We start from the raw sequence: 14,748 nt of genomic DNA, 5'->3' as shown, positions 1-14,748 counted from the left end.
AATGACATTTTGGAGGCAATGTGTAGCTGTAAGGAGATATCAGGGAAAGCAGACTGGACACCTCCACAGAAGATAATAATTATACATCTAAGCACCCAGAAAGCATTCTGATATTGTGGCAGGCAGAATTAAAGCTGAACAATCTGAAACCTCAGAGGCAATCTAGCTTTGCTCAGCTCATGGGAGGGAGATTTCCCTTGTACGTAATGAATAAACATAAAAACACTTTATGTTAGTTTCTCATGTAAATTCTTTTTACTATTCCTCATTATTTTCTACTTTAAAAAAATATTTTTAATGAGTCACAACAAAAATATAAAACATAAACATGTTTCTAGTGTTTTAACATGAAAATAAAGAGCTGTCATTAGCAGCTCACAATGCTCTGTATACCTACATTGATCTTGTCTGCTTTGGAAAGAATTCTCCTGACAAACAACTGTGAGTATCCACTCACACTAATATAGATGTTGATGATAAAGCACATCAGTCCATGATAACAGACTAGTGGAACAGTGGGAATGACCCACTTGGACATGACATACAGACACTCCCTTCTGTTAATGAAAGTTTGGCAACCACATCACACTTCCTCCTGCCCCACTGCTGCAGGGTCCTGTAAACAAAGTGCCATCATCATCATCATCACCAGTCTGAGACAGAGTAACCTGCGACCTTGTAACTCCTCTCTGCGTTGATACTGGGAATTCCCTTGTTTCTTACCTGAACTAACACTTCCATTTCTGCTACCTTCTCATTAGAAAAAGCCACCATGTGAATAAAAAAAAAAAAAAAAAGAGGAATGCATTCGTTTTTGTGTAAACATTTTTATAAAAACATTTAAAATGAAAACAGTATCTTCAAATAGCACATGGCTGAAAGAATATAACAGCAAAACAAACAACACTTGAGGACAACAATTTATTTTGAAGCCAAAAATTCTTTAGTAACTAGAAGAAGAGAGAAGCATCTATTTTTAACACATTCTTTGCTAAGAAAAGGAAGATTACTCTCAGTTGGTTTAGGTAGGTATATTCAAATACCTGCATACCCTTTGAAGTTATTAAAATTTGCAATTTTAAAGGAAGTGAATAGAGCATCCCCTTAGGCTCTGGCTACAGTTTTGTGATACAAAGAGTTTGAAGGGAAATTCAGCATGGGGAATTCCCACCTGAGCTCTTCATTCCAGTCTCTGTGCCCTAGAACATCAGCCCTTCTGGACCAACAGACATTTCTAGGACTGTGCCATGACCCAGAACAGTTATCCAGTAACACTCAAATGTAACCTGCACAGCACAGGCTCACAAACACCTGCATTAGCCCTGGTCTGAACTGCTCCTCTCCTGAAGAAGAGAGTAGGGCAGGTGGAATTAGGTGAGGGTAGAAGGTGACAACTTAGCACTTCCATCTTTCATCTTATAAAACAAACAAAGGAGAACCCAACCTGTATGCTGGCAGTAAAGAACATTTTCCAGCTGTTAATGATGATTACTGTGAATGAGCAATAATTGTCCATAGCATCCATCAAATTGTTTATGTATGGGACAAGCCAATGACACAAATGTATTTATTTTCACCATAATCTTTAAATAATACAAGTAATTGCAAATCAGCTCATTTACTTAACATAATTGCTTTCCTGAAATTTGAAGCTATTTTAAAAATTCTGTCCTCCTTACAATTTATACTTGTGGCTTGTTTTCCTGATGGAAATAGTTTTTGGTCAGGAGAGTATATTTAACATTAAAAGTCTATTAAAAGTAAACAGCCACATAAGGACTTCTCCCTACCAAGAGCTGGACAAATCCTAACCCTTACACAACCTCCCAAGGGGTGACAGCCAGCTTTCTATAACAATGTATTGATACCTCAGGTTTTAGCTTTTATATTTTTCAGATTCTGTACTGCTTTAGTGTGTAGTTCTGAGCTTCATATTAAGGGATGGTGAGCTCTCTTCACAGAGTAGCTGGACAAAACAATTCCTCTCCTAGCTTGGGACCAAGGACTACCACCCAAATTTCAGGCCCAAGAGCACAAACAATGCAGATTGAAAAGTGAAAAACAAGAAGGATGGGACTGCATGGGCTAAAGCTGTAACTGGACAATTAACTGCAATATGCAAATGGAGCAGAAGTGATCAAAGTGAGAGACCCTATGACTGGTTGTGCATTTTGTGACCATTTTGGTTCATCTTGGGTGCAGCCCTGGCTGGGCTCTTGTGCTGCCCAAGGTGGATCCATGGAGACCTTTTAATAAATCCCTCCTTTATTCTTTAACTCTGTCAGGCCTCTGTTCTAGGGCAGTCTTCACAAGGCATCAGTGTATTCCCAACCCCATTCACTCACCACTTTCATCAAGTAAGTCCTCCTCGTCATCCCCATCGTTGTCCTCCTCCATCGCCTCCTCCTCATCTTCCTCCTCCTCCTCTTCCATATCCTCCTGCTCCAAGTCCGGGTCCAGGTCCGGATCACTCCCTGAGATTGACTCGTCTGACATGATTCCCAGTGGTGCTCCTTGTGCATTACCTGCTCATGTTCTACCGTGAGGCAGCCCTGCAAGGACACCAGAGAGGAACGTGAGCCCAGCAAATCCCAGCCTTTGAGCCCCAAGGCTCAACATCACAGCAGCATTACTGCACATAAAAAACCAAATCAGCCTTTTAAATAACAGACTTAGATATCAGACAAAGCACAAAACCCTGTGGAGAAAACAGATGCTGCAAGAAATGGATCATAATGATACAGGCCCTGCATTGAAGAATCTCCATCTTTTCATGGGTGCCCTTGACATGCACACAGGACTCTTCCTGCTGGAAAATTCCTGGTATCAATGCCTGATTATTCAGAGATGCAAAAACTAATAAATTATGTGAATGATTTCCAAACACTACCATCCCAAAAGGAAGCATACAAAAAAGGATCAGTGTCAGCATCCCCTCCAGATACCTGTTGCCCTGATCCCTGCAAACACCATCACAGTGAGCAGTGACAGAAAGCCCCTCCTGCCTCAGCTGTACCCACTGCAAAGTTCACCCACCTCCTCATTACAGCCTGGCTGAAGTCTCTGATCCAGCCACACAACAAAAGCACTGTTACCTTCATAGTTTGGGCAGAAAACAACGAAGATCCAGTTGTAAAGGTTGAACTCCCATTGTAAAACAGGGCAGGAAGAAAAGTAAACATAAAGAAAGAATGGACCAGACAAAATTCGCATTTCCTTTCTCTCAAGGACAAGAACTGGGGCTGGCTGTGCATAACTTCTCTGTTACATCACTCCAGTGCATTACAGCAGAAATTGTGGTAGAACACAAAAATAAAGCCACAAGAGAGGTCAGGGCAATCACCAAGTCACCAGTTTATCTGTTCAGATCATGCACTGTCACTTCTGGTCAGTGATGGGTACTCCTGAGCACTCATCTTCCATGCACACAGAATGATCCTAGAGGAGCTGTGTAAGATGGATGACAGGAAACACAACCAAGAAAGGAAAAGAAAGAAGGCATCCTGATCTTAAGGAATATAAGCAAAGGATGTATTCAAAGATCAAGCTGCAGAAGAATTACTACCCACACATTCTCCAAAACCTTTAAAGAAAGATGAAGGAAACATTTCCTCATCACTCACTTCCCACTGCCCCCTACTTATACCACATTTCCACTGTAAACTATAAAATTTTGAGAACTAATCAGCCACTTAAAAACAAACCTAAATCATAAACATCTAAGCAGATAAGGCAGTTCAAACATCTGTAAACATTTAAAATTTCATTTAATTTGACACTTAAATTTCATTTTCAGCTGTGTTTCATCAGTTACCAGATTAACTCAGAAACCTGAAGGTTAAAGACAACACCCCTGTAGCAGGGCTGAAAATTTAACTGTTGAGTATGCTGAATTATTCCAGCTCAAGTCATCAGCTCCTGCTCTGGCCCTCAATAACACTGAAGAGTGTCAGAAAGAAAGTAAACATAGGAGAAAGAAGGCACTGCAGAGATTGGCTTTGGAACAGGAAGCCTTTCACCACTCAGTCCCAAGAGCACTTTACCACCAGGCAGAGACAAGTGAAGTCCCTCCACTAGTACACGTGTCACACAGAATAAGTTGGCTTGGTCAAGCAGATGGCAGAAAAGGCCAAAACCTGAATTAGCTCAAGTGGAACTGTGCCAGTTTACACAAGCCAAAGATATTAATTCAGCTTCTGTGGTCTGCAGGTACAAGCCCAGTTGCTGTCAGGCTGCTGCAACACGGTCACCTCCAGCATCTCTTGTTTTCTGGTGTTTGGTGACTTCAGTCAAGGGCTGCATAGACAAAGCCATCTATTATCAGAAGATTTTCCTAACAAATGTTGTGCTAAAGTCTATGTCTATTTCAAAATGAGGTCTATTTCAAAACAGTGGCTTTGTTTTTCTTTTGCATAGAAGCAAGCAACCAAGGAAACACAAACACTGCTAATACGGCAGGAATGAACTCTCCTCTATAAACAGCAAAAGCAGAAGTGCTGTAATGTCACTAAATGCTCCAGGTCAAAGAATGATACACGATACAGTTTCTCCCACCAGTATCCTCCTGTGTATCATCCTCCCATGTCCCGTCATTTGTACCAGAACCTTAAAATATAAAAAACCCAAATCAAAACACAAAACATTCTCTGAAAATTGTTTAGATGCAAGGTTATGGGTCCCTGTGTCTTAACAGATAAAATCAAACCCAGTGGAGAGCAGCTCTCCCTCAGACTGGAGCACAAAAGGGCTCAAATCGAAGCTTTATTTTTGTTTAGCAGTAACTACACATTCTGTGTAAGCCAACTCCTGACACCAGCTCGGCAGCCCCGGCCATATGCAGGAGAGTAAAACAGAAGCTTTTGCAAAAACTTCACTAAATCTTGCAGAGCTGGGTGAAACAAAGCTGGTTAACCCCTCTGTGCCCGCGGCCGTGTATGTCTGTCCCTTCCCTGGCCGGGGCCGGGTCCCGGGAGGGCTCCCGCCCGGCCTGGTGGCAGCAGGTACGCGGTGCACAGCCCAGAGCCTGCCCTCGTTTCTCACACCGATCTGACCCAGTTCGGAGCCTCCCACCAAGGGGAATTACACAACAGGGCCAGATTGTGGCTGCCGCTACTGTTTTATGGCTGAGTTATTCCAACCTGCCCCATCTCCTGCCTTTGCAGACGCAGGCACTGTGCTCAGTGTTTAATCGCTGGAGGAAGGGCACTTTGCGAGAGATAAACTGATTACCTGGCACATCCCCGCACGGGATGTGAGCCTCAGGAGGGTTACAGCCCCAAGAAATCCCCATCAAACCCTCTGCACCACCCTCACAGCAGATATTCAGCCTTCCAGCACAGTGCCTCAACTGCTGAGAAACCGGGCTGGGATCTAATGGGGAAACACTTGGAAAAATTCCTCTTGCTTACTCAGGGAGGAAAAAAGAGCTGTCATGTTTATCCTACCCAGAAGTTAAACCCTGCAATCAACTGCACATCAAATTAACATCCAAGACAGCCTCTCTCATGTATTATGTCCCGTCTTTCAACAAAGATAAAAATAGTTCTGAAATTTCTTGGGCTTTGCTTTTTGAAGGTAGAACACCTCAGACAGTAAGTAAATGCCATGTGCTGATGACTGCCTCCTCCTCAAGCCTGCACAGAAAGGTTCTGTGTTCCCCACTTCTAGGTGAGGAAACCTTGAGAATTTGGACACATTTCTGTTGTCCTCACATTTTTCTTTCCCTCTGCAAAGATTTAAAATTACTTCTCACATATAAAGTTGAGAGAGAAATGTGAAAGCAACTTTTCCCCTTCTACACGATACTTGTTCACAGCAGAGTTGTGCATGCCACGAGCCAAACTGTTAAATGAAATAGCAATCATCAGGGGATGTGGGGACTTAGGGCATTTCTGTACATCACCTTCATCAGAGGATCCACTAGCACTGTAAAAACTAAACCATTATTTAATTAACTATTACAGATACCATGGAGTAAAAAGCAAGGGTGCAGGACAAGGCAGAACAGAGTCCTTGCTCACTTGAGGAGAAGCAGGGTTCCCCTGTACTTACAGAAACTCACAAAAGCCAAAGGGACTTTACAGAAGCTCTTTGCCCACTACAACACAAGCGATTTAGGGACAGGACATGCTCACTCCTGAGTACACAACCATCCCATACAAATCCCTTCAGAAAGGGCAGGTTTAACACTAATGCTGCTCCAGTGCTGAACAGTAAAGAGGATTCCATCACCTCTCCAACCTCTAGCCAAGCCCAATATCTGGGACTCATCAAGATTTGTCCCTTAAAGCCTGTTTTGTAACCAAGACTTCACACTGGCCGTTGTAGTGCCAGGCCATAGAAACAGAATCAAGCACCCTGGCAAACCCCAAGAGGATTTGCACAGACAAATAAAACAGATTTTAATAAAAAAAGAAATTTCTAAGTCTGTACTGCGTAACACTCTTCACTGTTTGTTACACAGTCATGTTTTATGGCAACAATAATCTCCTTTTCTGTTTTTCTTTTTTGTTGGGCAACAAAAGAGTAAAATGGTTGACTGGGGCCATAAGATTCCTCTCAATGCACTCAGCTCACACACACACACTCCAAACTGGATGTGTATGAGGGTAACTGCTGGTTCCTTGGGGGAAATCTCATCTGTGTGTCAGACCACTTCTAGCACCATTCTGGTACCTCATAGGCAGCCTTCAGTATCTAGCAGAACATTACCATAAAGCACACAACTACATGAATAAAGGAACTATGAGCTTAAGCTTCTCTATGACAAAAAGTCTTGTAACAGTTTGCAAGTGGTAACTTGCAATATTATTGCAAAATAACAATTAATAGTTCTCTGTTCCACTTCAAAATCTAGTAAGAAATAACCTGAGATCAGTGGTTTTGAACATTTTGATTCTAACAAACAGTAGAATTTCTCTAATTTACATTATGCAACATATTAAAACCTCTATTAAATTATCATGTAAAAAATGGTATCAGGGGAATCACCTAAAAGGATAAATATCTTTTTCAAAAATGAGCCAACAGTTTTACTATAGTAGTACAATAGACCTCTATATGCTTTAAACAAAGCAGAGTTTCCTGAAAAAACAAAAGAAACTTATTCCCCCCAAGTTGCATTTAAAGCCATCCTTAATTGATACTTCGTGATTTAAATCCCTTCTTCCTTTGCAGCCTGAGACTGTTGAGAGCCCAGCTATGCAGTTTCTCTGCTGTGACTCACAGCTAACTGGTGGCCACAGGCTGCTGGCTGGGAAGCAAGAAAACAATTCTCCTTCATTTTATCTTGTTCAAATCACAAACAAACTAAGTAGCATTGATCCCCTCTAACTGATGTGTTCTCCATAGGAATATTAAACTGAAGGAAAAAGAAGCAGCCTGTGAAATCATAAATTGGGGAGCATCTGCTTGTCCTGGACCACTCCTCTGAGGGAGGCAAGTGTGCTTCTCTCCATTCCACATAAATATTGAACAATGGATCTAGTCTTCACCCACACTGCATGTGAGTATTAAGGAGCCCACTGTGATTTGTGGGGAACAGGAACTGAGAGAAAAAAAAATAACAGATTGCTTTTAGAAACACATCCATATATCAGTTTTGAGAGAGTTGCAGGACTTGCAGGACTTTTATTATCTCCAGGCTAACAATCCTCCTCCAAAAAGGCACCACAAAACAAAAACCAGCCTGAAACTGGTTGTTCCCTGACAACACAAACAACAAAAGCTGCTGCAAGAAAGTGTGGGAGAAAAGAAAAAAAAAACAAAACAACACAAGGAAAAAAAAAAAACCAATAAAAAACCCCATAAAATCAACCCATAAAGAAAGAAAAGGGAGAGCTAATCCTTCCCCTCTGCTGACATGACAGTGCTAGCACCGAGAATGTGACAATGAACATTACATAAGGCCTGGCTCCCACTGTGATCCGAACAAAAAGAGCCAGCATGAGTCAATGGCAGCATCTGCAGCTCCTTACACAACCTGAGCATCCACCACCTGCTGTGGGAGCAGCCACAGGGCCCTTCTCTCCTGCACCTCAGGAGGGGTTTGGGAACACCCCACTGCCAGCACTGGAAACGTTTTGTGACCCTTAAAGAAAACCTGAACTCTCCATAAGATGCCAGCACTCCCTTCCACACAGATTTTGTGAGGTTCTTCACCTCTGGACACAGCCAGCAGAAAAGGGCAAATGTTTTTGTGTTTGTATTTATATATGTATATCTAGATAGGTATATAATTATTTGCCTGATCACTGATGCGTTGCTTCTAAGGGCAATTTTGTTTAATCATATTAAAGCAGAAACTGACTTCCTATAAGTCAACTCTCTCCTTTCAAATACTCAAAATGGCCTCACCAGTGAACCATCATAAAACAGCAATTTTTTTGTTACTGCATAAAAGTTCAGGCTACCTGAAGTAAGAAGCATGTGATCAGTTTTGCTTCCAGTAATTACTGACATCTGCAGTAACACCATCACAAAATAGCAAAAAATTTCTCTTACTTCACAGAATCTCCATCTATTCTTGTCAAATTCTATATAAATGGCACTTGCATTACCTGCTAAAAGAAACTCTCCTTCCCTGATCACTGTTTCTTTCAAAGCAAACAGCATTTCAATATAAAGTCCACTTTTGAATGTGTTTTTACATGTTTTGCCCATGCTGCTACAGCTACAGAAAAAACAACCAAGACCTGTGTAAGGAGTAAAACCCTAAGAAAATATTTCAAATGGTGGGGAAAACTCAATAGTAGGGCACACTGTGTCAGGATTCCAAATTACATTCAATGCATTTTATCCAGCAGATTAATTTGGGAAATTCTTGCCTACCTTGCATTAATGATAACCATTCTCAAATTCCAAAAGATAAGTTTGAAAAGTCAGCTCAGGGAGAGGTGTGCCAAGCCTTCTCTTCACGAACACCCAAACTATGTCAAGATGTGAGCCAATTCCCAAGCAGGAAAGATAGAGATAACTGGAAGATCCCTCTGGAATTTAAGCTCTTGTCATACATAGGTGCCAGAGAAGAAGTTATGTAATAAATCAAGACTAAATTACATAAACAGAAGCAGTGGAACAGAGAGGAGTGGAAAGGCATGGAGCTATTCCCCTCTCAAGGAAAGAACAGTCACTGTCACTCTTTGAAGACAAGCTGTGGCTTTGGTCATTGAGATATGCTAACACTATGGCTCACCTCCTTGAAGGGTATCCCTCAGAAACAGACTGGGATAGCTCATAAACAATGTTTTCATCTTGTAGGATGAGGAAAACTGCAAATTTTCCAAATGTTAAAAGGTCTAATTTTATCCTATTTTCTCAGTACCACCCCATCCACACACACTCCTCTCCTTGCCTCCCAGAGAAGCACATTTCCTTACAGGGGAATGATTCACTGCCTTCAGCTGTGTCCCTGCTCAGGAAATGAGCTTTCCCACCAGCAGCAGCCCAGGGCAGCCCACCATCCCCTGTGAGACAGACACCACTCACATCACACACTGGCATCACCAGACCACAAAGTCAACACAACTTAACTCCGCCTTGGGTCACAGGTCTGCATTTCAGCACAAAGAATCACACAGGTCTGGGAGCTTGGTTTTGATGCCTCATCCTTCTCCCTCTTCAAAACTGGACTGAAAAGGTTTGGTGAGGTTCTGAGGTTCTGGTTTCTGTAGTTATAGTAAAAGGAAGTATTCCACAAAGGTTTGTTCCTCTTTATTCCCTACCCCATCTCCAGCAGTGATAACTACACCAGGGATGAAGAAGTATTACTTATGCCACCTACAGTTTACCAAAGAAACTTGAACGTGAGAAAAAACAAGAGGAAAACCAAAAAAATCATCCCAAAGCAGGAGGAAATAGAAATAAACAGTTTTGAACTCATGTGATATGACAATTAGCATATGTTAGACCCAATTTGCTGCCAAGCAATCAGACATTAAACTAATTTTTATTGGATTCCAACGTAGATTAAAAATCCATTAAAGGATTAAAAACTGTCAGAAACTTCTTTCAGAGTCATTCCCTCCCTGCAACATTGCACAGTGGTGAAAAAAACTTAAACATTAAGTGCCACTTTTCTGCTAGTTTTGAGAACAAAGTAACCAAAACCTCTTGACTTTTGCCTTTCCCACTAATCAGGTCAAAATAAAACACTTACACTGATCCTTATCTATCCTGCACAAATACATCTGCTTTAATAACACTGACACTATAGGCAGCTCACATGGAAAGCAACTGGAAGAAAGAGCCTCCTGTGGTTCTGTCCTTAGTAATGGAAGCACCACTTTGGTTGTGCTTTGCTAGCTGAAAACTTCCCAATGGTTTGGACAGGCCTGAAAGGGAAAAGAATGCAGCTTACGGTCTCTCCCCACAGAGCACGAATAACCCAACACACTGCTGAGGGGATCATTTGGATACACACAAAAATCACCCCAATGGAGATAATAAATATTATTTCACAAAAGAAACAGAGCTATGAGTCTCATGATACGCATATTATATGTTTAGTTTATAAAATTGTGAGTATATGACTCTACATACTGGAGTTTACTTCCAAAAGAACTTTAAAAGCAGCACAATGCAAGCTGGGCTAAGGAAGTACACAAATATTAGCAGAAGATAATCTATCCTGAGAGACACCATACCCTTTTGGTAAACATATCCAACTGTCCTGTCCCAATTCATGCAAAACAGGATATTAGCTACCAACCAGCACAAGCACACAGTGTTAAGCCAGGAAGGAGCAACTGAAAAGGGATATATTAACAAATTACTGTAAAATACCATATGACAAATAAGCACCACAACAACCACCCAGAGAAGTAGCTGCTGGCTACCAAACATAGCTCTTTTAGAGTAAAAATGTCACTACCTCCCAAGCGTATAAATTGACTTAACTTTTGTAAATGCTAGCAATGTCTTTTGCAGTACTTGTTCTTACCAAACACACAATACTGTATATTCATACCCACACAGAATCCAAAATATTACATTTCCAAGATTCAGAAGCAGAATGACAAAGAGCACTCGGCTGTGATGCAGCCAAAACCCACAACCTTCTGGGTATTCTTTCTCTCAAAGTTAAGAGTGAGTCTCAGTCAAGTGCTTTCCCCAAATGACCACTTCTTCTACCAAAGCTCATTTAACATTTGCAAATTCTGCCTGACTGGCAGCTGTGCCCAGTGAGCCAGAACAGAGGGAACAGCAGGAAAGCCAGGTCTTCTCGTGTCCTCTTGACTTGTTCCCATCCCAAGTGAAGGCAACCATGTGTCGTAAGAAGGCACCATCCCTATGCTCAGATGCTGTTTCCTCTCCAAATACAACAGAAATGGAATGTCTTGCCTCATAACTATTAACCTCCCCTCCTTTTCAATTATTAGATTATTGAATTATTAGTCTTGAATCAGAGAACTGTTTGAGTTGGAAAAGAGCTCTAAGAGCATAGAGTCCAAGCACTAACCCAGCACCAGCAGGCTCACCACTAAGCCATGTGTCCAGGTGCCACACTGACGCATCTTTTAAATCCCTCCAGGGCTGGTGACCTCAGCACTTCCCTAACAGCCTGTCCTGATGCTCGACAACCCTTCCAACGAAGAAATCTTGCCTAATACCCAATATAAACCTCCCTGGCAGAACCTGAGACCATTTTCTCTTATCCTGTTGCTCATTCCTTGAGAGAAGAGACCAACTCAGGGAGCTGCACAGGGCAATAAGGTCCCTCCTGAGCCCCCTTTTCTCCAGGCTGAGCCCCCTCAGCTGCTCTTCATCTGACTTGTGCTCCAGACCCTTCCTCAGCTCCCTTCCCTTCTCTGGAGAAGCTCCAGCATCTCAATGGTTTTCTTGTTGTGAGGAGCCCAGGATTTGAGGTGCCTCAGCAGTGCCCAGCACGGGGGACAGTCACTGACAGTCACTGCCCTGATCCTGCTGGTCACACCAGTGCTGGTACAAGCCAGGTGCCACCGACCTCCCTGGCCACCTGGGCTCATTTTCAGCCACTGCTGAGCAGTGCCCCAGGTCCTTTCCTGTCAGGAGCTTTCCAGGCCCTCTGCCCCAGCCTGCAGTGCTGCAGGGGGTTGTCGTGGCCTTCCTGCCCTCCAGGAGATCAATGCTCCTGCCCACACTGGTGTCACCTACAAACTTAGTGAGGGTGCCCTTGATCCCCTCATCCAAGTAACTGAGAAAGATGTTGAATAGGTGTGACCCCAATCCCAAACTCTGGGGAACCCCACAAGTACCCAGCTGGATGTGGAACCATTCTCCACCGCTCTGGGCTTGGCCAGCTTTTTTGCCCAGTCATTAACTGAACTTGTTCATTCATCTATTGGAGAAGTTCTTGATTATTATTGATTTAGGCTGAAATAAGAAATTTTTGTAACTACAGCTCTTATCTTGATGGGAGATTTTGGGTACAGTTACCAGCATTCTTTAACAGAGAAAACTAATTACATTGCACTTCCAAAGGAGATTTACTGGCAATGCTGTAAAATCTCAATCAACTTCATTCATAGTTGTCCCCTTGCTAGGAATGAAGGAGGCAGATGACAAAAGTTAAAGACTTTCTCATTAAAATAAAGGGATAGATGTTCACAAAGAGGCAGAGTATCTCATTCTGTTAAAATAAGCATTTCAGTGACCAGAAGTATTGATTTAATTGAAATATAAGATCTCCTCTCTTGCTTTTTTGTGAGTGCTATGGTAAGTACAGAAGGAAGGAAAAGGCACCTCTAAACAATTTTTTGTTAGGGAGAAAAAAAAAAGACATTTTTTTACAGAGCCTGTATGACTAAGCAGATCACCCTCTTCTCCAGTGTTCTCTACTCATTATCTGGGTCTTACTTCTCTCAAGCAGTTGACTATTGTCACTATAAAATAAACAAATTCAGACCCAGACCTGAACTATTCCCATTCATTGGAGAACAGGATGTGAAGCTATGGTTGACAGAAACTTAAAAATGCTGGCTAGGGTGAATCTTACTAGGCATTGTCCAGAATAAGGAACTCCCCCCACCAAAAAAAAAGCAGCTTCCTGAAGAAATTCTTCTCCAGAGATAAGAGGATTACATACCAAAACTGAGGGAAAAATTAGGAAAAAAATTTTCTCTTCTAGGATAACAGCTTTTCCCCAAACATCTGATCTTAAATGCACTGCTTCAATTCTAAATCTTCTCCATTCCATGCAACAACCACCCTGACACCCAGCTTTCAAGGCAGCTGTTGCTCCCTATTTAGAGCCTGTGTTACACTTCATAGCTAAGCACAAAAAGGCACTGGTCTTGTAAAGTTTATTTCTTGGTCCTGTTCTCTAAATTCCTTGACACCTACGGACAAGGAACTTAAAATCCAACTGATGTCACCACTCCTACAACAACTTCTCAATTTAAGAAAATATTCTTTGTTCCTGCTATCTCCTCCACCCCAGCATCCCCTACAAAAGCAAGCTGATTTTCCTTACTTCCTGTGCCTGGAAGTTTGGTTGCTGAGGTGCATTCCATAACCCAGGCACTTGTACTAAGGAAGGAATATACAGCTTTTGCACTAATTCAGGAAAGGAGAAGCCACAGCCAGCTGCCTTTTCACACAAGTGTTAAGGAGCAATGCTGCAAGGGTAATCAAACCTCTGGGCAGTTACATTACACTGGGAATGCTGTTCCTTTTGCTTCCATCAGAGAATGATGCAAATAATAAATGCAAAGACATGAATAAAAAAGCACACTAAACAGAAGATGGCAACCAAACTCTGATGATAAACCCACCAATTACAGAGACAGAGATGTGCCTTGACATTGACAGAGAGTTTTTAGATTTCACAGGCACCAGAAGGGTAATAAACATTTGGCCTTGATTAAATTACCCATTTTCCCTCTTGCTGACTGCAGCCTCCCAGGCCTCGAACACGTTTTCTGCAGCAGCTGCTCTTTTCCCAACTCACACACTGCTCCCACACCATGCCAGCACAACCCCTCTGTGTGGCTGGACAGCAATCTGATTCAGCTGAAAACCCACCAGGAAGCAAAATTCAATTCCCAAATGTGATCTACCACAAAGTTGCATGAACAGCTTTGTGGGCACAAAAGGAAAAAACAAACAGTGAGAGAGTGAGAACATGCAGCCCTGAGTGTGGGCTGATCAAGCTGGAGTCACTGTCACCAAGGCCATGCTCTAAGCAGCCAGACACTGCTCCAGTGCAGGGGACAGACAGCATTTCTATCCAGGAAAGTGAGATGGTCCTTGTGATAAAGCTTCCTTACCTTCAAAACTCCAGCCCAAATGATGGTGCATGTAGCCAAGGTGAGACAATCTTCTCGATTGTCTCTCTCTTTGAGTAATCAAGGAATTACTATGTGGTTTGTGTAAACTGGTTCTGAACTTCATTTTGCTGGACTTATTCAATTGATAAAACCAATGCAATTGCCACTCAAAGCACAGAAGTATAAAGTACATCATGCAGTCAGACATCCTTGCTGTGCACATCTCTCTCCCCACAGCAAATACTCTTAAACTGCCCAAAGCTCAAAGCAAAATACACCTCCTCATGTAAATCCTTGGCATGCAGCATCTTAGTGAGAGCCTCTGTAAAGAGGTCCTTCCATGAGGGCACCAGAAAAGGCAGGATAAGCTGTTTTAGGGAACGGGAAGATAAGCTGTCCCAACCTTGAGACACTGGTAACCTGCACTGACAGAAATTTCTCTGGATCAGGACATGTCCCCTCCGAAATGCACTCAGGGGGACTTGTTAAAGGAACACCTCTA

General features: G+C 42.3%; 1 protein-coding gene across 2 annotated transcripts in view; it reads right to left on the bottom strand.

Moving 5' to 3' along the window:
- The window catches only part of RAD54L2 (RAD54 like 2), a 68,860-nt gene that overhangs the window by 45,120 nt on the left and 8,992 nt on the right, over positions 1-14,748 (bottom strand). For both annotated transcript variants that reach the window (XM_058031719.1, XM_058031716.1), the window contains exon 2: positions 2,346-2,552. In XM_058031719.1, the coding sequence (XP_057887702.1) occupies positions 2,346-2,496 (151 nt within the window). In that variant the 5' untranslated portion in view covers positions 2,497-2,552. The remainder of the gene's footprint in view (positions 1-2,345; positions 2,553-14,748) is intronic.

The sequence above is a fragment of the Melospiza georgiana genome, chromosome 11 (genome assembly GCF_028018845.1).
Source record: "Melospiza georgiana isolate bMelGeo1 chromosome 11, bMelGeo1.pri, whole genome shotgun sequence".
Taxonomy (NCBI): Eukaryota; Metazoa; Chordata; class Aves; order Passeriformes; family Passerellidae; genus Melospiza; species Melospiza georgiana.
Note: the sequence above shows the minus strand (reverse complement) of the source record. Positions and strands in the feature narration are given on the sequence as shown.